Source organism: Amphibalanus amphitrite, unplaced genomic scaffold (assembly GCF_019059575.1).
Source record: "Amphibalanus amphitrite isolate SeventyFive unplaced genomic scaffold, NRLGWU_Aamphi_draft 000089F_arrow, whole genome shotgun sequence".
In the NCBI taxonomy this organism is placed as follows: domain Eukaryota; kingdom Metazoa; phylum Arthropoda; class Thecostraca; order Balanomorpha; family Balanidae; genus Amphibalanus; species Amphibalanus amphitrite.
Window position 1 is genome coordinate 838,103 of NW_024881585.1, and position 27,898 is coordinate 866,000.

A 27,898-nucleotide genomic window follows, 5' to 3' on the forward strand; every position below is an offset into this window, starting at 1 on the left:
CAAGCTGTTCATCGCCGTCAAGCAGTCTCAGCTCGGCACCCGCGTGTCCAGGAAGTTGGCGAGCACCCGTCTCCACCACCACCCCCCTTCGGTCCCTTAGCCTGACTGGACGAGGTCCGGCAGCTGAAAAGAGCCGATAGAAAAGTTGGCCATCATGCAAGGAGCTCTAGGCTAGGTGAGCTGGTAAACCGGCTCGTGCAGGGGCCCGGGAACGATTTTCAAGTTGGGGGGGCGAGCCTAAAATGCCTGACATGATGCATATGAAACAGTGGCGTAGCTAGGAGTCTAAGGGGACACGTACCCCCCCCCCCCCCCCCATCGGGTTCAAAGGGACCCTCGGGTCCGAGGGGCCCTGCGGCGCCATTTGACCGCTGAGAGTTAACGATGGCCATATTTCTACTCAGAAGGGCCCCATGGGGCTCGTCAGAGCACCTCATGGGCCCTAAATAGCCACACTAAGATCTCCATAAGGGCCCCACGCCGGCGTCTGAGGGCCTTTTGCGGCTTTTAAGGACACCTCGGTGATCTCCAAAAGCCCGTTACTGGCCTCTGAGAGGTCTTACCGGCCTATGAGGGGCCAGTTCTAGGGGCATTTCCCGCCTGTGATGGTCCCACACTTATTTTTCTGCGGGCCCCATAACGGCAACTGTGGGGGCCCCGTCGGCGCCTATGAGGCCCGGTCTCTAAGGACCCCACAGGACTTCTTCTGCCGGCGTAAGGTCCTCTTGCCGGTCACTGAGACCCCTGCCGGCTTGTAGAGAGTTCGCGTCAGCAGCTCTAAAGGCCCCACACCCGTCTGTAACGGCTCCACACCAGCGTCTATGAGGATCCACAGCAACGCCTGTAAGGACCTTCATCGGCGCCTCTGAGAGAATCACACTAGCACCTCTAAGCGCCCACACCGGCACCTGCATGGCGGCCCCACACCAGTGCCTCTAAAGGCCTCTTGCCGGCGGCTCTGAGGGCCCTACGCCGGTGATTCTGAGGGTGCTGCCGATAACCGAAGGCACCACACAACTACACAAGTCCTTAGTGTCGCTGAGCTTTAATCCCATGCCGGCCCTCCGAGGGCGCCACGTCAGTGCACTTATTACCCCACACCCCTCCATCTCACCCGGAGCGGGTAAACTGTGTTATACCTATAGCAACGATTTTACCACCGTTGTACGTTATGTATTTCTCAAAGCTGACTCAAGCTGGTACAGTATAAAATCTGGCCTGCCAAACTTATGGCCAAGGTCAGGCCCAAATCAAAGCGGGATGACAATAGCAGATGTTGTCAAATCGACATTGTATCAGCAGAAACCATTCAAATGGCAAGGAAAATGCCGTGTGTTGATGTTTAGATGCATAAAAGAAACAAGAAGGAAAGAAGTCCGGAAAAGGGAGGAAAGATCTTTTCTCGCTGCCTCAATGTTGAGGGGGCGCCGCCCCCTCGGCTCCCAAGTTGGGGGGGCAAGTGCCCCCGCTGCCCCCCCTGTTCCCGGGTCTATGGGCTCGTGTAGCGACTACGACTCAGCGTGGTGCTGCGTGACTCGGTGTGGTGCGGCCGGCTCTGTGTGGGTGCTGTGCGACTCGGCATGGTGCCTCCGGCTGTGTGTAACGGCTGTGCGACTCGATGTGGTACGGCCGGCTCTGTGTGGGTGCTGTGCGACTCGGCATGGTGCCTCCGGCTGTGTGTAACGGCCGTGCGACTCGGTGTGGTACGGCCGGCTCTGTGTGGGTGCTGTGCGACTCGGCATGGTGCCTCCGGCTGTGTGTAACGGCTGTGCGACTCGGTGTGATACGGCCGGCTCTGTGTGGGTGCTGTGTGACTCGGCATGGTGCCTCCGGGGCCCTGTTTCACCGGTGATAGCAACACGCTACTATCGAATTGCGCGAGCTGGCGTAATGTGATGAGGTCACACTAATGACGTTTCGTGTAATCCGTGAGCTGCGTTTGGAACAGAGTTACTGTCTCGTTGAATTGCGTTTCATACATTTGTTTGATCGCACGACCGTGAAGATGCTAGCAGCAATATTTGATGACATCACACAGATTGACGGCGTCATGGTTTGTTGATGTTTCCATGGAAACCCAATTTGACACGTGTGATAGCAGCGTGCTGTTATCACCGGTGAAGCAGGGCCCGGCTGTGTGTAACGGCTGTGCGACTCACTGTGCGACTTGGCATTGGGTAACGGCTGTGCGTTTCGATATTGTACCACCAGCTGTGAGTAACGGCCACCCTTAAAGGGACACTCCCACCTTAACATTAGTTTTGAGTTGAGATAGCCAAATTGGTGGCCATGGCCTGCAAATGGCAATTTATGCGCCAACGGCGTATAAAGACTTTTATCGGTCGTCGCCAACTTAAGCGCTTGTCAACCTGCGGCGGCTGAGCCGGCGCGGCGGCGCCGCCGCACCCGCAGTTGACGCAGCGACAGGCGACGCAGAGCCAGCAAAAAAGTCGTTGTTCGCTGTAGTTATTGGTTTTGAGTCTTCTACTGGAGTCTCACTGCGGCAGCACGCCTTGTGAAACATTGCTGGCATCCAGGTGGGTGATTACGTTCCGATATCTGGGACATACTCTCTGCTGATGGCAGTATAGACCTAGACGCGTTGTCTCGCGCCTTACCATCGCCTGGGCCCTGGTTGCGTGCTTTTTGTCGCCATTTTACCGCTCTACGGCGTCGGTCGCCACCGGCCGTTCATGCATACTCGTCGAGTTCCATTTTGCCCCCATATTCGGTGTATGACATGCGAGGCACGCTGCTCTGACCCAGGCCCGGGCCTGGGTAGGGCCGCGTCCCCCCTTCTTTGTTTCGCTCCCCTCCCCTACCCAGTGTTGTCGCAGAGCGTCATCCCGCCCCGGAAGAACGGATCGTATGGGCGTCGTGGCTCAAGTGTAGAGCGCTCGCTTCTCACCCGGGCGACCCGGGTTCGATTCCCGTACAGGATCGATTGCGTATTTCGCTTGGATGGGGTAAGGGTGTGTATTACGTTATTACCGTGAGGGGCGAGAAACGTTCTTCCTTTCTCTCTTTCTGCCCATACCAACAGCAGTTGTTCCCGGCCAATTACCGGCGGACATCATACCCGCCATAGCCCCCGCGACGTGTTCTTTATTTAAGCCTGCAGATGATTTTCCTGCTGTCACCGGAGGTGGGTGGACTCACGGGGGCTGGTGGACGTTGTGCCCGCCGAACTGGCTGACGTTATACCCGCCGGGCTTGCGGATGTTGTACCTGCAGTCGCCTCTGCGGCTTATTGGTGGCCGGCATCCAAGAGTTTGGCACCGACTCTCATTATGGCAGTTACCGGGTTTAGCCGTACGTTCCCGGACTAGTAACGGGTACGGCACTGCTCCGTTCCGTCCACATGCCGTTGGTTACGTCCCTCCTTGCCTTTTCTTCATTTTCGTTTCAGCATGCTGCTGTTGGGGGGCGATAGCTTTGCTTTCTGGGCGGCCCGGCGTTGCACGCTGGATGCGTCGATATCTCGCCGCAAACTTGCGTGTTTTGTAAGACTTTATTGTCTTATGGTGGTGGCTGTACCCGATCCGGTAAGTTCCTGGAATGGCGGAGATATCTCCTGCCGTGATATATTTCCTGAATGGCGGAGGTTGCTCCTCACCTGGTATATTCCCGGAATGACGGAGGGTGTGCCAGCAGTGTTATATTTCCGGACCGGCGGAGGTGGCCCCCGCCGTGATATTTTTCCAGGATGGCGGAGGATGTTCCCGCTCTGGTCTATTCCCGGCATGGCGGAGGCTGTTCCCTCCACGGTATATTTCCAAGATGGCGGAGGCTGTTCCCGCCCTGGTGTATTCCCGGAATGGCAGAGCTTGTTCCCGCCCTGGTATATTCCCGGAATGGCGGAGGCTGTTCCCGCCCTGGTATATTCCCGGTATGGCGGAGGCTGTCCCCGCCGTGGTTTCTTCCCGGAATGGCGGACGCTGTTCCCGCCCTGATATATTCCCGGAATGGCGGAGGCTATTCCCGCCCTGGTATATTCCCGGAATGGCGGAGGCTGTTCCCGCCCTGTTATATTCCCGGAATGGCGGAGGCTGTTCCCGCCCTGATATATTCCCGGAATGGCGGAAGTTGTTCCCGCCCTGGTATATTCCCGGATTGGCGGAGGCTGTGCCAGCCGTGGTATATTCCCAGATAGGCGGAGGCTGTTCCCGCCGCGGTATATTCCCGGCTTGGCGGAGGCTGTTCCCGCCGCGGTATATTCCCGGAATGGCGGAGGCTGTTCCCGCCGCGGTATATTTCCGGACTGGCGGAGGTAGCCCCCCGCCGTGGTATTTTCCCGGAATGGCGGAGAATGTTCCCGCTCTGGTCTATTCCCGGAATGGTGGAGGCTGTTCCCACCCTGGTATATTCCCGGTATGGCGGAGGCTGTTCCCGCCCTGATATCTTCCGGAATGGCGGGGTTTGGTCTCGCCTTCGAGTTTCCGGGGCGGGTTGCGTATGTTCGGGTCCCGCAACCGTGCGTGTTCACTCTTTATTTCTTCATTCGTCTACATGCAGCTGAACAGATTCATTCCAATGGAGTCTACCGTCCTGGTGAGATAATCGACATTTACGGCGGAGCAGCGGTGAGCTCGTCTCTGCCGGTTGGCAGCGATAAGCCCATACAGTGCGGATGATATTGTATTGTTTGTATTGCATCGTATTTATATTTCAGAGCGATCCACATACAACGTGCGTGGCGATTACTGCTCAGAATCCATATCCGCGGTTGCTTATCTAATCATTCAGAACATTGCACATTTACTCACGGCGAGAGGCAGCTGCGACAGGTGAGGTGGCAGGCTGTTCAGCAGAGCTGCAGCGCGATAGCCGAACCGCCGCTTGCCCGTTTCCAGCCGCGGACGGGGAAGATGGAGGAGGTGAGCTTGCCTGGATTGTCTCTCGCGGGGATAGCGCTATTAGCGACGAACAGGATTGCTAGTTGCTCGGGTTCTCGGCGCTGTAGGACTTTGTACCTATGTGAGGACAAGGGTGTGGAATTCGGACATACCGCGCGGGGACAACCACCCGAGTTTTGTTCTTTTTTTTTTTTTTTTTTTTTTTTTTTTGCAAGTTGGAGACATTGTCAACTTTACTGCGACCGAAAATAATTCTAGCGGCGAGTTACGAATTCCGGACACATATTCACTAATAGGTGTTGCCGGTCGAGCTCGGTCAGCTTCTCTCACACCACGATCGGCTTCTTGCGTAAAGGCTTCCTAACAGCTTGTACCGGCGGGGCTGCGGTCAGCTAGCTCATAAGTATCACGCCGTGGGTGGTCGGTCCGGCCCCTATCGTTGGTACGATATAACAACTGTTTCTGGCTGCCGCTTCCGCCGTGCGCGTTACTGTCTTTGGTGTGGCCCGTGAGCATGATCCAGCTCAGCTGGTCGGCGGTCCGCGAAGGTGTATACTTTGGGCATCTCCTCTTAGCCGGCTTTTGACGCTGAGGACTGACTGCGATACAGATACAATGTCACACCGTGTGGTTCGATAGGTGCGTTTGGTTTTGCTTTTGCCCTGTTCGCTTCCAACATGGCTGATGTTTCCAATTGCCTTTACATCTATTCCAAATGACCACCCTGCATCTGTCCACCTCACATGATAATGTGCTTTTATTCACTCTGCTTTTGGCATAGTATGTCGGTTTACGATGCTCCCACGAGTTCCTAGTGTCGTACCGCCCTCACTGCATTTCTCAAAGTATTTCCTTCGCTAGTGCCCCTTTGCAAGCGCGAGGGCGGCGACGGATAAATGGCAATTTATGCGCCAACGGCGTATAAAGACTTTTATCGGTCGTCGCCAACTTAAGCGCTTGTCAACCTGCGGCGGCTGAGCCGGCGCGGCGGCGCCGCCGCACCCGCAGTTGACGCAGCGACAGGCGACGCAGAGCCAGCAAAAAAGTCGTTGTTCGCCCGCCGCCACCCCAACGCCTCCTGTGCCTTGTTCGTTTATCTTGCTTTAGGCGGTGCTAATGCTGTGTGCTCTCTGTACTGGGCTGTTCCACCTCTCCAAAAAACGGACAAAATACAGCCCCGTTACACACTATGACAATGTTTTTTGCAAGCGCGAGGGCGGCGACGGATAAATACCGGTTTCGGCACTCACAACATCGACAAATGCTTTAATTCGGAGATATGGAATTTCAAACTTGCAGTTTTCGGATTCTAAGGGGCTAGTGCATTGGTATGCCCCCTTAGAATTTGTGACGTCAGCGGAGATCTAACGATTTTTAAATCTTTTACTAAAACGTTTGGTAGCACGCGGTGGTATATGCTGCTTTGCGCGCAACAAATGCCGCACTTTCAAATAAAGTCGCTAGGAACAGCGGAGATCCCAAAAAGTAAACAAAAGTAAAAGTCTAATATCTTGAAAACCGGTGAATATTTTTCGATGAAATTTGGTAGATATTCGTTTTCGCTCTTTCTGAACCGAGCGACATCACTTTCGTGCCAATTCATTAACTTTTTTGAAGGTGGGAGGGTCCCTTTAAGTGAAACTTATAATATTTAGTGGCAATGTTTATTCGATTTTTTTCAGCAATGCAATTTAAGTGCATCCGTCCTGAGCGCACTAGGAGGGCAGCGGAGTCGATGTAATTTCGGTGACTCCCGACTCCTAGTTCCAAAAACTAATTCCGACTCCTACTCCGGTCCGGGCAGAACTGTCTATTCTGACCAATTCCGGCTCAGACTTCGCAGCCCTGCAGCTCCGCAATCTGCGGAACCGATGAATTTTTGGTGACTTCGACTCTGACTCCTGCTCCGACTTCCAAAATCGACTCCGACTCCGATTACGGCTCCAGTTCGACTCCGACAATCCGATTCAAAAGTCCGGTCCCGACTCCATAGCCCTGCGCCCTGGGACCCATACAAGCCTCGCTGGTTTCGGCCCGCTCTTCCTGAACGTGACCTTTTATCACTATTACTCACTTTAAAATGCGACATATTTTCAATTTCTCGTGCGAAAAGTTTTTTTTAAAGCTTTTTGGGCGTTATAACACGAAAAAATGCCACCGGAAAGCCCGTAGTAATGCTCTATACATAGGCCGGCCGCGGCGGGAGCATCCCAGTGACGTCATCCGGGGCCGGTAGGGGGAACGTAAAAAAAAATCCCTAATGAACCTACCTGGTATATAGAGCCTTGGTCCACTCACTTTTGATGTAGATAGCGAGCGGCGCCGTCGTGAGCAACACCATCAGAGGCTGGCCGCCAAACACAAAGAAAAACAGGCCGCCGGCCGCCTGGCCGATGATAACCTTTTTCACATCTGCAAAGAGAGGCATCCGGACCAGGGTCACTCTCACTCTCACTCTCCGGGCCCGTCATCAAGTAGCAGGTGATACAGCAAGCTGGCAGGTATTTTGGCAAGTTCAACAAGTTTTTCGCGAATATCTAAGCTTCTAGACGTCCGATCAACACGGGACAAGCACGAATCGATCCCAAATTTTATGGCTAATCACGAGCGACAGCGAATAAGTAAAATCTTGTCTAAGCTACTAAAGGAACAAAGTCCGTCTGTGAGTCCGTCTCTGTGTCCGCACATCGTGTAGTGGGTTTTGAGTGGGTTCAATTAACCTCGCCTACAGGGCAGACGGTATGTCACAGGGGGCTGTACACCCTCTAGGTGACTCAAATAGATATTCTGCACAGCTGCGAGCTTGATGGTGTCAACAATAGATGTCAGAACACGACGAGTCTTCTCCACTTCACGCTGACTCGCAGTCTCCACTTGCTCGGACACGTCGTGCTCTGGTCGCTGGTACCTCTGCTTGAACTCCACTGCCCTGGTCAAGTTGGTCAAGTGATACGGGTGTCGGGCATGCTGTTCGAGTACACCGCTCCGTCCGGTCAAGTCGGAGAAGTCCGTGAGAGGCCTGTTCACGAGCCTACCAAGGTTCTGACCGCCCTTGGTTTGCGTACCGTCGGCTTCTTTGGAACCACCAAACAGCACACACACACACACTACAGTACACCATGCGCCCGTGTTTTCTCCCATGCTCGAGATCGCCAGCCAGGGAAAGCTGTCAAGATGATCAGGCGTTATGCGATGGGGGCGAGTGACGTTTTTACCCCTCTCTTTTTTAGTGCGATAGGAAGCTGGAAAGTCCATTCTTTCGCAAGGGCGCCATCTATCCGTAAGGCTAGCGAACTTTTGAGCGTCAGTGGGCTTCCCATTGATCAAGTACCCGAAGCCTTTAGGTGACACGCCTGAACCGATGGCAGGAGCCGGAGCAGGACCTGACCCTGAGGATAATGCCGGCTGGGCGGCAGGAACCAGAGCAGGGTCTGACCCGGAGGACGGTGCCGGCTGGGCGGCAGGAGCCGGAGCAGGGCCTGACCCGGAGGACGGTGCTGGCTGGGCGGCAGGAGCCGGAGCAGGGCCTGACCCGGAGGACGGTGCCGGCTGGGCGGCAGGAGCTAGAGCAGGGTCTGACCCGGAGGACGGTGCTGGCTGGGCGGCAGGAGCTAGAGCAGGGTCTGACCCGGAGAACGGAGCTGAGTAGGAAGGGGAAAGCAGGCAACTCGTTAGGGGTCTTAAGGATATATGCAGCGGGCGATCGAACCAATGTGAGTGTATCGTCTCTGCATCCACATCTGCAAGCTATTGTTTTGAAATCAATGGTTCAATGAAATGAATTAGGAAGGCCATGGATGAAATGGGATGAATCCAATAATGATACATTCACGAGCTCAGATTTTAGCCAATGCACTCCATTATTATGTTAAGCATTAATAAGCATATTTGTAAACATTGGAGAAGTAAGTAGCCCAATCTATGTAGTGCCTGTCCAACAACACAAATGTGTAGCATAAATTAGGGGAGAGTGGGGAAAGATGCCCAGGGTTTTAGTATGTCATATATTATTCGAAATTACGATCGGAAAGCAAAAACTTGGAGTTTCAACGGAAGCCGACATCATTTTTCTAAAAAATATCACACTTTCGTGCCTGAAATATGATAACTTTTTTTGCTGTACATGGCGCCCGTCCTATATCCTATCCTTTCCTGCAGCTTGTCCTTCTTCCGACCCGTTTAATATATCCTTCGTGCTCGTTTCCCGAAAAAACCGGCGGCTCTAGGAGCCGAACTGCGCGTTGGAGCGGCGGGCCGCTGAACCCTTGTGCGCAGGGATATAGTGCGCGTGTTTTCATTAACCCGCGCCCGGCTGGGGGTCCTGGATTTCCACGCCCTGCTGGGGGGGGGGGGGGTGTTTGAACACACACCCCCTTGTAACTCGGCTCCTGGGCCACGTAGCGATACGCGGAAGGCGGCGTTCGAAAGAGCGTCAAAAATAATGACGAAATCACTTCGGTCAATTTTTTGGTCAGGTCAAAGGTCAGGTCACCAGAGGTCATTGAAGGCAAAATTTCGCCGATTTCCAGGTCTAATGTCGAAAATTTTCAAGAAGCCAACGCATAACTCAGGAACCAATAGAGCTACAGCGCCGCGGAAAAGCGCATTCGATAGCCCTATTAACGCCCTTTCTGAATAATTCTCTCGGATTTGACTTAACGTCAACGGTTTTGCCTGCAGGGGGCAAAAACTGCAAAAATAGCCGATTTTTTTTCTGAAACAATTTTTCTGCAATAACTTTTGACCCAAGCCCTGTACGAGCTTACTTTTACCGGCATCGTGTTCCTCTCGTCAATACGCATCGAATGAACTATAACTTGACCTTGAAATGTCAACTTGAAAATTTGACCTCAGGTCAAGGTCATGACCTGACCGGAAAGGGTCATGTCGCATATCAGTCGATCTGTATCGTCGAGCTGAACACATCTAAGGCGTTTTCATCGCTCTAGCATGCCTCTATCAAAAGTTATCTGCGAAAACTGTTAGATACCATTCGTGACCTAAGATGACCTCAGGGCATAAACAAGGGTCACGGACACCATTTTCATGTTTAGTGTGTCTAAAACACTTGTAATTCGGTGTTTGGGAGTGTTTATAATGTCTTTCGTCCAAAAGAGGCGCATTTCAATTTTCTCCCATAGACTCCGCTAGAGCGATGAAAACGCCTTAGATGTGTTCAGCTCCCAATGGGGAGGTCGCAAAATTGACCTGACCTTAGGTCATCGATATCGAAATTCTGAGATATACATTTTGTACATGCTATTGCTCTCAGCAATCGCTGAGAGTTTCAAAGCGATCGGTCAATCGGTGTAGCTATGACAGACATTGAAACTTTTTATGAGGTGAGGTCACTTCAAGTGACCTGGTGACCTGACCTTGGTCTGCAATTTTCACAACATGTGTAGAATTGATGCATGATAAGGTGTAACAAAAAACCACAAGGGGGGTGTTCAAACATGCCCCAGCAGGGCGCGGGTTAACACGCGCAGTGGAAGGGGGGCGGATTTCGCCCACCCCTCCTGTTTTTCGCCAATAACTCGCGCCGCAAGCATAATATCAATGTGAAATTTCGGCTACCTGTCCAGAATTGAATTTCGGATCTTCTCGTGCAAGAAGTAAGAAAATCGGTTCACAACTTTTCTAGTAATAGCGGTGTAAAGTCAAACATCCTGCCGCCGCGGCGGCGCGGCGGCCGGCGCTAGCCGTTACGCGCCGCCTGAATTGTAGACTGTGCCGGGGCGGGACGGTTCCGTCCTTACATCGCGCTCCTTACCGCTGATTATATTAGATTCGCGTCAAATTCGGTGAGAAGACTGAGAAATGTACAGGCAATCATATGGTCAAAGAATTTTGAAAATCGGCCGGTAACAACTTGAGTTATGAGTGTGTAAACACAAAATTGTGATTGCCGCGTTTCCCGCGTCGGCCGATCCCGCTTCAGCCGGCGACATCTTACCCTTAGCAGACTTCTAACTGCCATATTTATTGAAGATATGGTGTTGAGTGCTCTTGCGAGGAACATATTGTTATAATAACTCAAAATGAATGACCTTTTCCTCGAATATAGAAAGTTTAAATCTCGAAAATGATGTATTTATGTGAATTTTCGCCCACAGGGCATCATCAGACAAGCAATTGGCACTAATGGGGTTGGGAACTCGATTTTTTAAGAATGTATAAAAATGATCAAACTATTTTCGCAGAATTTATGGTGCATACAATTTCCTCATAAAATCATTATGCTGAGAGAAATGGGGGAAGACAGATAGAAAACATGTTTTTTAAAGTTCTTGAAAAAGACGCTCTTGATGCTGTTACGTCACATGTCACCTTCTGCGGTTGACAAATAACGGCGCATCTGGCGCACCACCGATTACATGTTATTTCTATATGTGAAAGAGGTTGTTTGTTTCACTCTGCCATTCGCGCTGTTTTTAGCTTTAAATTATGCTAAAGCATTCACGAATGAAAGGTTCAGTGTCAAATATTGATGCGTCTGCCGTGTACTGTTCCCATTTAACATTGAGCGCGTGGTTAATATTTTGTGAACCTCGAATTTTAAAATGAAAAACATGATGAATCGGAAGATGCTGAAGGGCAAAGCCTTTCCAATACGCCTTTGGCCTAATTTACAATTAAAATTTTAACATTTCTCTAATCTTATTAATAATTTTTTTTTTGTTCTTTTTCATAAAAATAACTTAGGCGTTGAGAACCGAGGTAATTTCTATCTACCAGGGGTGTCGATTTTTCAAAATGGTTGGGGGTGCTCAACCACTGAACCGGGTGAAAGATTGCAGCTTTGCCATGGGGCACAACCGTACAAGGCATGATTGGGTATCCCCATAAGGTTCTGATAATCCCGGGATTTCCACTAATATTTCCCAAAGGTTGAACGTTTTTCAAAATCATTCTGCTCGTCCTAGTACTTGGCTACCTCATTACATAAACATCTTTCCGAAAAAATTCGTACATTTGCCGGCAGCTCGGCAGCAGCCCCGGCACCTCTGTAATAAGGTGACAGAAACCGATGACCGCGATTAGCACCGGTGCAGCAGCCCCTGCGGTCCACAGGGGCGGACATTGCGCGGGAGGCAACGGTACAGCTGTTACAGGGAGTTTGAGAAATCCGTGAGTTTGCAAACTCCCTAGTGAGTTTGCAAACTCCCTGACCCATCAGTGAGTTTGCAAACTCACTAGGGAGTTTACAAATTCACTAGGGAATTTGCAAACTCACTGACCGGTCAGGGAGTTTGAGAAATTTCAGAGTGATTGGGCCAAATAAAAACAAGTGTGCAGCATATGGGTGGCATACGTGCCGTCCGTGATGTTAAAACAATGGAGGCTAGCTCTAAGGCCTCGCACGCTGACAAAAAGCTTATAGATCATATGCACACCATGAATACCTTTTTTATTTTAAACTACTCAGTGATTTACCCATGCATGTACCGCCGCTTCATTTAGTTATACATTTTAGTTCACGTCCCAATTAGATCCGTTCCACTCAAGTGTGGCTATTCCAGAGTCAGGCTAAATATATCAAAGTAGAAACAGCTCACTGTTGGTCACTTATGCTAAAGTACAGGCACACGCATCAATTCACGCCCATTCCCACTCCGCCATAGACGTGTCATCGAGAGCCGGCGCTGCTGGCAGCCAGCCCAGCTGCGACTGGCGCACGCTGCTTGTTTGTTTTTGTTTTGTTTTTTGGTTAGGCCCTTTCGGTCTGACAAGACCATTTCAGAGTCGGACGAATGATAGGAACTATAGGTGGAGACATTGGTCTGGGCAGACACCCTATATGCAGAGTCGCCGGGGCTGAGCCTGCCCGAATTGACAGACCGACCAGCCCCCCAAGCACTCTTTGCACCCGGCTACGGGGTGCGCTCCCTCGGGAGCAGCGGTGCCGCTCCAAGGGAGCAGCCCGCATGAGATAAAAGTGCCTGTCCAGCCCGGAGTGGGGGTTTCGGCGTGGACGAGAAGGATTTCAGTATCCTGATTCCTGAGGATGGAAACGACGGAACGGAGGAGCACGTTGCTCCGAACCTCCCCTTTACAATAGCCGCGAGTAGCATTTTTTCGGTAGAACAATGAAGGATCTGTAAGCTTTTTGTCAGCGTGCGACGGTTATATAGGCCGTACCACTAGTCGCTTTTGTTTTAACATCACGGACGGCACGTATGCCACCCTCATCTTACACATTTGAATTTATTTGGCCCAATCGCTCTGGAATTTCTCAAACTCCCTGACCGGTCAGTGAGTTTGCAAACTCCCTAGTGCAGTGGTCGGCAGGTCCTCCGGGGTCGTGCCCCCTTTTCCGGCGCTAGGCAGGGCCATTACCCCCACTTTCCAGACACCATTGCCTACACAACCAAGTTTAATGCCATACCTTTCCGTGACTTTTTGATAATTTGAGGTGTTGTTATGTGAAAAATGTCGGATCACAACAACATTGTACCCTTGAGCTGATCTTTTTTTTTTTTAACTGCCCTAAAACATTTCATGACCTAGGCACAAATAACAGTTGACGTATTATTGACTTCTCAGTTCTTTTTTGAGATCATGGTAGGCCACAGAATTTCAATTCAAGAAGTTATAGCGGGTCCCGATTTTCTCGACAATCGTCATTGACCTCTTGAAAGTCACCCAGTGGCCAAGGAACTTAAAATTGGGTAGCAGCGGCTTCCTATCGTCACGGGTAACCAGTGGCGCGGGAACTTCTTCCAGACTGGAGGGGGGGGGGGCCTGAACGATAATAGAGATCAACCTAAGGTACCCCTAAATCTAGTTTTCCCACCGGTTTACTTAGTTTTCAGACTCAGACTCAGACTCAGACGTGTATTAAGGAAATCCACTAAAAGCGGCTATTACATCCTCTCGTCAAAAATTAAAACGGTGGTTTCAAAGTCAAGATAAAGAGAGACAAGCATCACAATCACACTCGCATACATCATAGTCAAGATAATACAAGAAACATAGATACAGACAATACCAGCACACATACACACCAGATGGTTAGCTCAACTCAGTCAGGTTGGATCCGTCAGCAGCCGCCTGAGGCGGTGCTTAAAAACAGGCACCGGGAGCCCGAGCAAATCGGGTGACAGGCGGTTGTAAAGAACCGGACCACGGCTGATGAAGCGCCTCTTGCCTGCTTCGGTTCTAGATCGGGGCAGATATAGTGAGTGGTCCTGTCGGGTCACCCTAGCTTGCGCTCCTAGTGAGCTCCTAGCGGCAGCCACGGTTGACAAACCGGCGGCTAACACCTCGGGCTCACCGAAGCAAGATACCTATAAGAAACAGGTAGATCCGATGTTTGAAAGTAAAGCCCCAGTCACAAATTTGACGCACCTGTGACATTTCCTGACACCCACGTGACTATTGTATTAACTTTTGTGTTTTGCGATGTTTTGACCTTATTTAAAGTACTAAAAGCTCAAAATGTATAAATAATGTTGTTTAAAGCAGCATATTTATAATTATGTTTGTAAATTATTGATAAGCTGCTTATAGCAGGTCACGTGATTGCTACCAGATTATGTGCTCAGAAAGCATCTTTTCAACTTCGATTTTGAACAATTTTTACCTCCTTTGAGGCCAAATGATGGACGGTTTGAGGCACACGATGAAATGCTGAATCTATTGATGCCAAAATTTGTTCGTTTTTTGCATTTTTAGACTAGTATATCCTGGCTCAAACTTTGACCAGTTTGTGTGTAAACCCTATGGTGAAGGGAAAACTTCACGCCCAGCAGGGGTCATTACAGTGCTGCCAAATCGTGTTTGGTGGGGGTCGCACCGAAGCGCAGCAGTTTGTGCACCATGCACAGTGTGCCATGCACCACAAGGTTCTCCGCGCTGAGCCAACGCAGCTTCTCCAGCAGGTCCGACACGTGATCATACTTTTTGCGTCCGAAAATGATTTTTGCCCCATAATTTAGAGTCTTCTGAATGAGTGCAAGGTTCTTCTTCGAACCGTTGCCATAGACAGTGATACAGTATCGAAGCTGCGAGAGAACCAAGGCGTTGACGGAGGCAGGCGCCCCCTGAGATGTGATAGGCCACTGAGAATGCCGAAACAGCGCCGGGTGACGGCAGAGACGTGAGTGTTCCAGGTGAGGTTGCGATCGAACGTCAGGCCAAGATTTTGTGCTTCCGAAACGGGAATGATAACGTGATCGCGAAATTTTACCGTAACATTTGGGGCATTGCGCAAATTTTGAGCGCTACCCAGCAGCATCAGCTGAGTTTTCCCGGCATTGACTTTTAAGCCGTTGGCACGGAACCAGAGGTCAAGAGAAGCTAGCGTCTGTTCCATCCGGTATACTACGTTATGAATTTCTGACTTTTTTCCACTGACCAAAATTTGGGTGTCGTCTGCATATTGAACTACGACTGCATCCTCGGCGAACAAGCTAAGGTCGTTGGCAAAAATGCAATAGAGAAGAGGGCCGAGGGCGGAGCCTTGGAAAACACCGATGCTGTTGGGGAGCGGAGATGAAGTAGTTCTTCCACCCAGAGCGTCAGTGAGGCTGACACTTTGGGTGTGGCCGTGAAGATATGCCGAAAACCAAGCTGTATCAATACCATGAAGCTGCAATTTAGTCAATAATTTATCGTGGTCTATCACATCAAAACATTTGCTCAAATCCAGCAGGCAGAGAAGGGATAGCTCTCCACGGTCGGTAGCGGATAGGATGTGATCGGATATGGATATCAGCGCGGTTTCAGTCGAGTGACGAGGCCGAAAACCGTGCTGAGTGGGGGAGAGGAGATGGTTGTTGGATAGGTAACTGTAGAGCTGTTGATGTACGGCTTTCTCTAAAATTTTGGATATAATAGGAACGATAGAGATTGGCCGGAAATTTGATGGATCTGAAGGATCACCGGTTTTGTGGATGGGGTGTACGAGGGAATGTTTCCAGGATTGAGGGACATCCGATAGAGAGGTGCTGGAGTTGACCAAATGCAGGAGCACCGGGCCAATCGCGTCAAAGGACATGCGGACCATGCGCGCGCAAATACCATCCTCTCCGCGGGCGGCGGAGCCGCTCAGACCTTTGCCTTTTCAACTAAAAAAGAAACGATAATATTTGCAAAAAAGTCAGGCATTCCGTCTCAGCTGAGTGAAGAAACTACCGTTTTGGCAACCTGGAATAAAGGTTTTAATCTGCCAAATGAGTTGCCGAGCCAGTACAAGAGGTGGATGTTTCACTTACATGCTTTCTTCCTTTGTGACCAACAACCCCTAATTTGGGGAGGACAAGCTGCCCCAAGTCCCAACGATTCCTGACATCATGAAAAGCTGTGGGGCACCGCCTCCACGGTCCCAGAGCTGTAGGGCAAGCTTCCCCCACTGCCCCCTCCCCCGGTTCCCGCGCCTATGTATGAATCTATGAAATTATGTTGGTAGATTTCCGATTTCGATTCCTTCAGCTGGAGGGGCTCAAATACATTACAATCCCCCCCAGCCGAAAAGTTGGAGGGGCTCAGCCCCCGCTAGCCCCCCCCCCCGGTTCCCGCACCACTGCGGGTAACACGCTCGTTTTATACCGCAAAGTTCCAGTTCAGAGGCCGAGAGGCTGGGGGATCCGATCCCCTATACGTTAGCTGTTGTGAAAACGCCAATAGACGAGCGACGGTTAGCGTTCAGCCTGGATTCGTCTTTTCTTTGAATCCCGGGGACAATCAGTCGTGATGTCTGTCCCATCAAGGCGGCCATGAATTCTAAGATGACTTTCTCAGATGCCCTCATTACCCCTCGCCGAGGGGCTCCATTACCCCCAAAGGGGGCATGCCCCACCATTTGCCGACCCCTGCTAGTGAATTTGCAAACTCCCTAGTGAGTTTGCAAAGTCACTGATGGGTCAGGGAGTTTGCAAACTCACTAGGGAGTTTGCAAACTCACGGATTTCTCAAACTCCCTGTAACATAGCTACGAGGCTCTGGCGTTAATCAGACGATCACAATAATCGCTGAAAAAATGACGGGTGGTCGCATTTCGATATTTATGTGTTTACGATTTTCCTCAGTGGTGTAGCCAGGTGGGCCCGTGAGGCACATGCCCCCCCCCCCCATCAGGTTCAGAGGCCCATCGGGTTATTCGAGCCTGAGGGGCCCTGCGGCGCCAATTGGCCGCTGAGGGTCCACGTTGGCTATATTTGGACTCAGAAGGGCCCCACAGGGCTCGTAAGAACACCTCATAGGCCCACAAGTACCAACATTAAGATCTCCATAAGGGCCCAAGCCAGCCTCTGAGGGGCACTTGCCGGCCTCTGGAGGTCTTAACCGGCCTATAGGGGGCCAGCTCTAGGAGCTGCACACCCGCCTGTAATGGCCCCACACCCATTTCTCTGAGGGCCCCTATAACGGCGACTGTGAGGGCCCTCACCGGCGCCCCTGAGCGCCACACGGGCGTCTCTGAGGGCCTCACCTCACTCACACCCCTAACTCTGAGGCCCTACACAAATGCCTTTAAAAACCCTACATGGGCGGTTCTGAGGGCCCTTGTCAGTTACCAGCGACCCTGACGGCCCCACACAGGTGACTCGGAGGGTCCCAGCGGCGTCTGAGCGCACCATGCTAGTCTCTGAGAACCCCACAAGGCTCCTGAAGGCACCGGTGACCTCTTGATATCTTCTTGTCGGCCTATGAAGGGTCCGTTCCGTAACAGCAGTTCTGAGGGCCCCACGCGCGCCTGTGATGGCCCTAAACCAGTGTCTCTGAGAGCCCCCACAACGGCGCCTGTGAGGGCCGTCACCGCGGCGACTGTGAAGCCCCCACACCGGCGCCTCCAGTCCGAGGGCCCCACATTGCCATATCTGAGGGCCCCACACTAGTGCCTCTTAAGGCCCTATATCGGCGGCTCTGAGGGCCCAACATCGTAGCTTCTGAAGGCCCCACAAGTGCGCATGTGACGGCCACCCTGCCACCGGTGACATTTGAAGGCCCCACACCGGTGACTCTGAGGGCCCCATCGGCGTCTGAGTCCGTTCCGATCTCTAAAGACGACCCCACAGGGTTTCTGAAGGTACCACCGGCCTCTGATGGCCCTTTGCCGGCCTCTGAGGGCCCGTCGCCGGTCTCTGGAGCCCTCTGCCGGCTTGTAAAGGGTACGCGCCAGCAGCTCTAAGGGTCCGACACCCGTGTACGACGGACCCACACCAGTGTCTTTGCAACTTAACGTCTTTTTTCGTCCTTCTTCTTAAAACTAACTTTTCTTTTCTTTACATCTTTATTTCATGCCTTGTAAATTGCGTAATTGTTTTATTTTTAGTACTGAAAGACTGCAGAACAATTATTTTCCTCAAGCAGAGTTAGTGGGAGTTATTGAGGGACAAAATCATTGGGGGTGCCCGGAAAACCATTGGGGGTGCTCATTTGAGCATTGGGGGTGCTGCAGCACCCCCAAAGGTATACAAATCGACACCCATGCTATCTACCGTGCCTTAACTTACCAGCAACAGCAATCTATCTACGCCCTACGGTGGCAAGGGAGACTGTGAAAGAAGCGTAAGATGGATTCTAAACAATTCTTTTGTGATATACTGAAGGGCAAAGTGCAGAGAAAAGCGTACAAGTCCTGTTTTGTGCCGGACTGTTGCAGTAGCACTTATGATACTCCGAAAGCGATCTTCGTTCATGTCCCGAACAACATTACCCTGAGGAGATGATCGTCTGCAATAGCAAGAAGAGCTGATGCAAGTACTTTGAGATCCACTATCAAGTCGGTGATATTGTTGTAATGATCACTGTGAGGTGAGATATTTTGTGCAAGGGCTGAGTGTAATGTCCAGGAGATGACCTCCATTCGCCCCTGACCGGTCAGGGTGATAAAATTTGAGTGGATGGCGGTCCGTTCGAGGTTCAGATGTCAATTGTATTTTGTTACTGTCAAACAATACATGCTATGCTGGCAGCGAATGTGTGTAACGACGGTTTTCGAAATAGAAGTTAGAACTGTAACGGTAGAGTGCTTGCTGGTCTCATCGTAAGCATTGTAACAACTAACAGTATTGTAAGCATTGTCAATATTGTAAGTATTGTGAGCATTGATGTATGGTAGATATCACCTCACATGATGATCATGATCTCGCCCTCAGATAACCCTCTCCGGTGTCCCTGTCAGTAAATGGCACCTGGATCATTACAGATAAGATAATTTGTCATAATTCTTAAAGAATTGGGTGGTTTTTACTCGTTTACTCGAGGCAGGTCGCATTTCAATATTTTTCCATAGGCTTGCAATGTAAAGGTCACGACTCTGACCTCACCTCGGGTCACAGATAAAAAATTCTGAGATATACATACAAACGACACATACTGCAGGTACTGTTGTGAAGACTTGATGAGAGGAAATAACTTCGTGAAAAACTCAAGCTCTGACGTGATTACAAACTTTTCTGAGGTGGGGTCAACAAACCCGCTCTGGTTACCTGACCTGGCCCGGCATTTTTTTTTTTTTTTTTTTTGCTGAGATGTGCGCAATGAGCATTTAGGAAAAGTCACCAAATATGAGCTGAATGTTTCGCGGCGTTTGACAATTGTACAAGAAAATCCTGAAAGGCCTCCCCCGTCCGAATTAGGGTTAACCCGCGCCCTGCTGGGGGTCCTGGATTTCCACGCCCTGCTGGGGGGGTGTTTGAACACCCCCCCCCCTTCTAACTCGGCTCCTGGGCCACGTAACGATACGCGGAAGACGGCGTTCGAAAGAGCGTCAAAAATAATGAGGAAATCACTTCGGTCAATTTTTTGGTCAGGTCAAAGGTCAGGTACCAGAGGTCATTGAAGGCAAAATTTCGCCGATTTCCAGGTCGAATGTCGACAATTTCCAAGAAGCCACCGCATAACTCGGGAACCAATAGAGCTACAGCGCCGCGGAAAAGCGCATTCGATAGCCCTATTAACGCCCTTTCTGAGTAGTTCTCTCAGATTTGACCTAACGTCAACGGTTTTGCCTGCAGGGGGCAAAAACTGCAAAAATAGCCGATTTTTTCGGAAACAGTTTTTCTGCAATAACTTTTGATCCAAGCCTTGTACGAGCTTACTTTTACCGGCATCGTGTTCCTCTCGTCAAGACGCATCGAATGAACTATAACTTGACCTTGAAAGGTCAACTTGAAAATTTGACCTCAGGTCAAGGTCATGACCTGACCGGAAAGGGTCATATTGCATATCAGTCGATCCGTATCGTCGAGCTGAACACATCTAAGGCGTTTTCGTCGCTCTAGCATGCCTCTATCAAAAGTTATTTGCGAAAAACTGTTAGATACCATTCATGACCTAAGATGACCTCAGGGCATAAACAGGGGTCGCGGACACCATTTCCATGTTCAGTGTGTCTAAACCATTTGTAATTCAGTGTTTGGGAGTGTTTATAATGTCTTTCGTCCAAAAGAGGCGCATTTCAATTTTCTCCCATTGACTTATAATGGGGAGGTCGCAAAATTGACCTGACCTTAGGTCATCGATATCAAAATTCTGAGATAAACGTTTTGTACATGCTATTGCTCTCAGCAATCGCTGAAAGTTTCAAAGCGATCGGTCACTCGGTGTAGTTATGACAGACCTTGAAACTTTTTATGAGGTGAGGTCACTTCAAGTGACCTGGTGACCTGACCTTGAATGACCTTGGTCTGAAATTTTCACAACATGTGTAGAATTGATGTATGATAATGTGTACCAAAAACGGCGGCGCTCCGCGCCGCCGTTTTTGAGATATTCGCGAAAAACCACAAGGGGGGGGGTGTTCAAACACCACCCCCCCAGCAGGGCGCGGGTTAATCTATACTACTATTTGAACAGGATCCGTCTGTTTGTTTGTTTGTCTGTCCGCCACGCCGTGTAGTGGGTTCAATTTAGCCGGCCTACAGGGTAGACGGTATATCGTAGGGGGTTGAAATTTGCACACCTTATAGGTGACAGAGCGGGTCAGCGCCTTTTCTAGGTTCCGACTCGCTGGGGTGCACGGTTCGCGCGTGGGGCGCGCTGGAAGAACGCCAATGAAATTTTGATTGGTTCGTAGATCTTCATTGAGAGCCGGGGTCGACAAACTTTGTGGACTAAATGCATGCCGATCGGCGGCGAGTGCCTCGCATTGGCGGATCGGCAAGTTATTAATTTGAATGAAAAGTGGCGAGAGAACGTGTTGATTTTCGTTCAATGGAAACAGTTTGTGATACGAGTATACAAATGCACCGCGTTTGCCGCAATGCGTCACATTGGTCACAGGGCGTCATTTTTGCCGCAAATCGCACAGTTTTGTCAAATATGGTCCGATATGGGTGCAATTTGGTGTCAAGATGCATGCTCAATCGCCGGGTGAAAATGCGCCGCGTTTGTCGCAATGCGCCACATACGCCACAAAGCGCCATTTCCCACAAATACGATTAAGCGTAATGGAATGGCACGAATAGGAGCAGGGCTGGGAACACTTTAAGTCTGATATTTTAGTACTGATTGGATCCAATTATTCCGTGACCTGACATGACCCAGTGATAGGTAGTGGTAGTTGTACGGGTAGTGGTAGTGGTAGTGGTAGGAGGTAGTGGTAGGAGGTAGTGGTAGAGCTGTAGGTGTAGTGGTAGTGGTAGTGGTAGGGGTAGTGGTAGTGGTAGTGGTAGGAGTAGTAGTAGGGGTAGGGGTAGTGGTAGGGGTAGTAGTAGGGGACAGGGGTAGTAGTAGGGGACAGGGGTAGTAGTAGGGGTAGTGGTAGGGTAGTGGTAGGGGAGGAGTATGGGTAGGAGTAGTGGTAGGGGTAGGGGTAGGGGTAGTGGTATAGGTAGTGGTAGGGGTAGTAGTAGGGGTAGTGGTAGGGTAGTGGTAGGGGTAGGAGTATGGGTAGGAGTAGTGGTAGGGGTAGGGGTAGTGGTAGGGGTAGTGGTAGGGGTAGGGGTAGGGGTAGTGGAAGGGGTAGTGGTAGGAGTAGGGGTAGTGGTGGAGACAAAAGCAGAACAGTGGCCCGGGCTGATCCCAGCGGACGAGAGGTGACCTTTGTGACCTGGCCTGACCCAAAGTGACCGGGGCTGACCCCTTTGACCCGTCTTTACCCCGTATCACCCAAATTTCATCCAACAACGCCCTCAGAACAGTTCTTTTTTAAATTCTCTTCACATTTCCGTCCATATCTATGCTTCTAGACGACACATCGACATGAATCAAACACCATTCGAAAGCAAATTGGCTGGTGCCGCAATTTTTCCTACCACGCAGCAAAGCAAGTGGCGCAGCCGCTTGTCTATACTACTATTTGAACAGGATCCATCTGTCTGTTTGTCTGTCCGCCACGCCGTGTAGTGGGTTCAATTTAGCCGGCCTACAGGGCAGACGGTATATCGTAGGGGGTTGAAATTTGCACACCTTCTAGGTGACAGAACGGGTCAGCGCCTTTTCTAGGTTTCCACTCGCCGGGGTGCACGGTTTGCGCGTGGGGCGCGCTGGAAGAACGACAATGAAATTTTGATCGGTTCGTAGATCTTCATTGAGAGCCGGGATCGACAAACTTACTGAGCTAAATGCATGCCGATCGGTGGCGGGTGCCTCGCATTGAAGGATGGTGAAATTATTGATTTTGATAAATGGTGGCGAAAAAAATGTGTTGATTGTTGCTAAATGGGTACAGTTTGTGATAAGATTGTACAAATGAACCGCGTTTGCCGCAATGCGTCACATTGGTCACAGGGCGTCATTTTTGCCGCAAATCGCACAGTTTTGTCAAATATGGTCTGTTAAAGTTGCAATTTGGTGCAAAGATGCATGCTCAATCACCGGGTGAAAATGCGCCACGTTTGCCGCAATGCGCCACATTTGTCACAATGCGCCATTTCCGACCAATAAGATTAAGCGTAATGGAATGGCACGAATAGGAGCAGGGCTAGAAACTTTTTTAAGCCTGATTTTTTAAAATACTTATTGCCGGATCCAATTCTTCTGTGACCTGACATGACCCAGTGGTAGGTAGTGGTAGTGGTAGGGGTAGGGGTAGGGGTAGGGGTAGGGGTAGTGGTAGGAGTAGTAGTAGTAGGGGTAGGGGTAGTGGTAGGAGTAGTAGTAGGGGTAGGGGTAGTGGTAGGGGTAGTAGTAGGGGTAGTGGTAGGGGTAGAGGTAGGGGTAGGAGTATGGGTAGTAGTAGTGGTAGGGGTAGGGGTAGGGGTAGTGGTAGTGGTAGTGGTAGTGGTAGGGGTAGGGGTAGTGGTAGTGGTAGGGGTAGTGGTAGGGGTAGTGGTAGTGGTAGGGGTAGTGGTAGGGGTAGTGGTAGGGGTAGTGGTAGGGGTAGGGGTAGTGGTGGAGGCAAAAGCAGAACAGTGGCCCGGGCTGATCGCAGCGGACGAGAGGTGATCCCTTTGACCCGTCTTGACCCCGTATCACCCAAATTTCATCCAACAACGCCCTCAGAATAGTTCTTTTTTAAATTCTCTTCACATTTCCGTCCATATCTATGATTCTAGACGACACATCGACATGGATCAAACACCATTCGAAAGCAAATTGGCTGGTGCCGCAATTTTTCCTACCACGCAGCAAAGCAAGTGGCGCAGCCGCTTGTCTATCTTACTATTTGAACAGGATCCATCTGTCTGTCTGTCTGTCCGCACTTGGTCTCCCCAATATATTGCAGTTCGCACCGTCTGCAATATATCCAGGCGCATCATCCTGGATGGGTAGTGGGTTCAATTCCACTCGCCTACAGGGCAGGCGGTATATCGTAGGGGGTTGAAATTTGCACACCTTATAGGTGACAGACCGGGTCAGCGCCTTTTCTAGGTTCCGACTCGCTGGGGTGCACGGTTCGCGCGTGGGGCGCGCTGGAAGAACGCCAATGAAATTTTGATCGGTTCGTAGATCTTCATTGAGAGCCGGGGTCGACAAACTTTGGGGACTAAATGCATGCCGATCGGCGGCGAGTACCTCGCATTGGCGGATGGGCAAGTTTTAATTTGAATAAATAGTGGCGAGAGATTGTGTAGATTTTCGTTGAATGGCAACAGTTTGTGATACGAGTTTACAAATGCACCGCGTTTGCCGCAATGCGCCACAATTATCTCAGGGCGTCATTTTCGCCGCAACTCGCACAGTTTTGTCAAATATAGTCCGATATGGGTGTAATTTGGTGTCAAGATGCATGCTCAAACAACAGGTACAGATGCGCCGCATTTGCCGCAATGCGCCACATTTGCCACAAAGCGCCATTTCCGACAAAATCGAGTAAGGGCAATGGAATGGCACGAATTATTCTGTGACCTGACATGACCCAGCGGTGTTGGTAGGAGTAGGGGTAGGGGTAGTGGTTGGGGTAGTGGTAGGGGTAGTGTAGTGGTAAGGGTAGTGGTAGGGGTAGTGGTAGGGGTAGTGGTAGGGGTAGTGGTAGGGGTAGTGGTATGGGTAGTAGTAGTGGTAGGGGTAGATGTAGTGGTAGGGGTAGGGGTAGTGGTGGGGGTAGGGGTAGTGGTAAGGGTAGTGATAGGGGTAGTGGTAGGGGTAGTGGTAGGGGTAGTGGTAGGGATATGGGTAGTGGTAGGGGTAGGAGTAGTGGTGGAGGCAAAAGCAGAACAGTGGCCCGGGCTGATCCCAGCGGACGAGAGGTGACCTATGTGACCTGGCCTGACCCAAAGTGACCGGAGCTGACCCCTTTGACCCGTATTGACCCCGTATCACCCAAATTTCATCCAACAACGCCCTCAGAACAGTTTTTTTAAAATTCTCTTCGCATTTCCGTCCATATCTATGCTTCTAGACAACACATCGACATGAATCAAACACCATTCGAAAGCAAATTGGCTGGTGCCGCAATTTTTTCCTACCACGCAGCAAAGCAAGTGGCGCAGCCGCTTGTCTATATTACTATTTGAGGAGGGCGTAGTTTCTGTCTATTACGAAGGTCGCGACATGGTGCTACGTAGCGCGGGTTACAGATCACACCGTTGCACCTACCGCGTTGAAATTTGCGCAAGTTATAGAACAAGGATGGACAACGTGCCTTTGAGCGGTCTCGGCTCGATCGGATCGATAGCGAGCGCGTGGCGCGTGCCCAAAAAGTGCAAATTCGCGTCATAGACTTTACATGTATAAATCGGCTGGCAAAAACGGGCGAAAACGGCTAAATTTGCCCGACACGGGTCCGTTCCCCGTGCAATATCTCGGTAGCCGTGCGCCCGATCGGCACGGGGAAAACAGCATCGTGTAGAGAATCGAACGGGCAATCGAATAGTGTGCGGTGCAGGGGTGGCACGCGCCACGTGCAAGTGTGAGGGCAATTTCATTTCAAAAAGTGCCATTTTAAACGGATTTTGGAATTTATATTAATTTCAGGTGATCGTCAGACGGAATGAGTTGAAACAGCGCCTATTAGCAATAAAAATGTACCGTCTCTCATGGAAAAATTGTGAAAAGCTAATTGATCAAAAACAATGTGGAAAAAATCGCTGAATTAAATGGTATTTGTCCAAAATGTGCAACTAAAAAGTTACACGGGATTTGCTGCTTAACCTGATAAGCTTGACAATTGAAAATGCTATCATTAGAAAGAGCATTCAATTCTCTCCAAGATCCAATCATCACGTTTGCATGACAAGCAACAGTATTCTTAAAAATATAAATGTTTTAAACCTCTGCAAAGCGATTTTTAGCGAAAAATATCTACGCCTTTCATTTGTCTGAAAACTACGCACCTCAATTATAAAGCACATTTGGCAGATTCTGAAGTGGAAAGCATGCTTATCAGACACGGGCACCTCGATGCGGTGGATATTTTTTCCACAAACCAAAACGTTTCGCCGTCAAAAAGCAATCGACCGAAATGGATAGATAACCCAACCGACACAAGAACAACGGAACACCCGCCGATCGAAAATATCCCTTTTCGCGTTGCGGAGCACGCGGGTCACCCTAGTGTGTACCTATATGAAGAGTTGCAGATGCCAAACATACCCAGATCTAAGACTGCGGTTCCCAGCGCCGCTGCAACGTTTTTAAAACAAACATACATACATACCAGTAGGTATAGCGCCTTTTGGGGCGACTAACGGAGCGAGCGAGAGGGTGAGTCATGCACGTGCGAAATTTCGAGGGGGTACCTCCAGCTGACTTGTGCACGGCACCCTACTAACCGGTCTTTAGCGATGTGCCAAATTTGGGCACAATCGGCCCAGCCGTTCTCGAGATCTGGAAGCGGCACCCTGCACGTGCGCACGTGCAAAATGGGTCCCAACTGACTTGTGCACGGCACCCTACTAACCGGTCCACAACTGTGTACCAAATTTGAGCGCAATCGGTCCAGCCGTTCTCGAGATCTGGAAACGATCCATTTCGGTCGATTGCTTTTTGACGGCGAAACGTTTTGGTTTGTGGAAAAAATATCCACCGCATCGAGGTGCCCGTGTCTGATAAGCATGCTTTCCACTTCAGAATCTGCCAAATGTGCTTTATAATTGAGGTGCGTAGTTTTCAGACAAATGAAAGGCGTAGATATTTTTCGCTAAAAATCGCTTTGCAGAGGTTTAAAACATTTATATTTTTAAGAATACTGTTGCTTGTCATGCAAACGTGATGATTGGATCTTGGAGAGAATTGAATGCTCTTTCTAATGATAGCATTTTCAATTGTCAAGCGTATCAGGTTAAGCAGCAAATCCCGTGTAACTTTTTAGTTGCACATTTTGGACAAATACCATTTAATTCAGCGATTTTTTCCACATTGTTTTTGATCAATTAGCTTTTCACAATTTTTCCATGAGAGACGGTACATTTTTATTGCTAATAGGCGCTGTTTCAACTCATTCCGTCTGACGATCACCTGAAATTAATATAAATTCCAAAATCCGTTTAAAATGGCACTTTTTGAAATGAAATTGCCCTCACACTTGCACGTGGCGCGTGCCACCCCTGCACCGCACACTATTCGATTGCCCGTTCGATTCTCTACACGATGCTGTTTTCCCCGTGCCGATCGGGCGCACGGCTACCGAGATATTGCACGGGGAACGGACCCGTGTCGGGCAAATTTAGCCATTTTCGCCCGTTTTTGCCAGCCGATTTATACATGTAAAGTCTATGACGCGAATTTGCACTTTTTGGGCACGCGCCACGCGCTCGCTATCGATCCGATCGAGCCGAGACCGCTCAAAGGCACGTTGTCCATCCTTGTTCTATAACTTGCGCAAATTTCAACGCGGTAGGTGCAACGGTGTGATCTGTAACCCGCGCTACGTAGCACCATGTCGCGACCTTCGTAATAGACAGAAACTACGCCCTCCTCAAATAGTAATATAGATATAAGCCTCGCAGAAGCGTCCGCACGGCCGGCCGGCCGGCCGGCCGCTCATACTCAGAAATTTCCGTTAAAGGGACCCTCCCACCTTCAAAAAAGTTAATGGATTGGCATAAAAGTGATGTCCCTTGGTTCAGAAAGAGCGAAAACGAATATCTACCAAATTTCACCGAAAAATATTCACTGGTTTTCAAGATATTAGGCTTTTACTTTTGTTTACTTTTTGGGATCTCCCCTGTTACTTGCGACTTTATTTGGAAGCAATAATTTGGCAGCCTTAAAGTGCGGCAGACGTTGCGCGCAAAGCAGCGTATACCACCACGTGTTAACGATGGTTTTAGTCTAAGATTTAAAAATCGTTAGATCTCCGCTGACGTCACAAATTCTAAGGGGGCATTCCAATGCATTAGCCCCTTAGAATCCGAAAACTGCAAGTTTGAAGTTCCATATCTTCCAATTAAAGCATTTTTCGATGTTGTGAGTGCCCAAACCGGTATTTGCAGGCCATGGCCACCAATTTGGCTAGCTCAACTCAAAACTAATGTTAAGGTGGGAGTGTCCCTTTAATCTAAGGAAAGACTACGCTCGCTTCGCTGGCTCCGTAATAACATGCAAACATGTTTATTTGCATCTGTTTTGGATAATAGCAACTCATGGTGCCATCACTCGCGATAACTGTTAGGATTTGAGATATATTTTTATTTAGGCCATTAGTTTGGCTGTAATGTTTATTAATATTAGTTGGGCGGAGTTTGGTAGTTTTTTATTTAACTTGTGGT

The 27,898-nt window shown here is 50.0% G+C and overlaps 1 protein-coding gene across 1 annotated transcript in view; it reads right to left on the minus strand.

Annotated features, from left to right (window-relative positions):
* Positions 1-4,308: 4,308 nt before the first annotated feature.
* LOC122380003 (sodium bicarbonate transporter-like protein 11) overlaps positions 4,309-27,898 on the minus strand; it is a 266,840-nt gene continuing 243,250 nt past the window's right edge. The window contains exon 9 of the mRNA XM_043362737.1: positions 4,309-7,268. Coding sequence (XP_043218672.1) covers positions 7,123-7,268 — 146 coding nt within the window. The 3' untranslated portion in view covers positions 4,309-7,122. The remainder of the gene's footprint in view (positions 7,269-27,898) is intronic.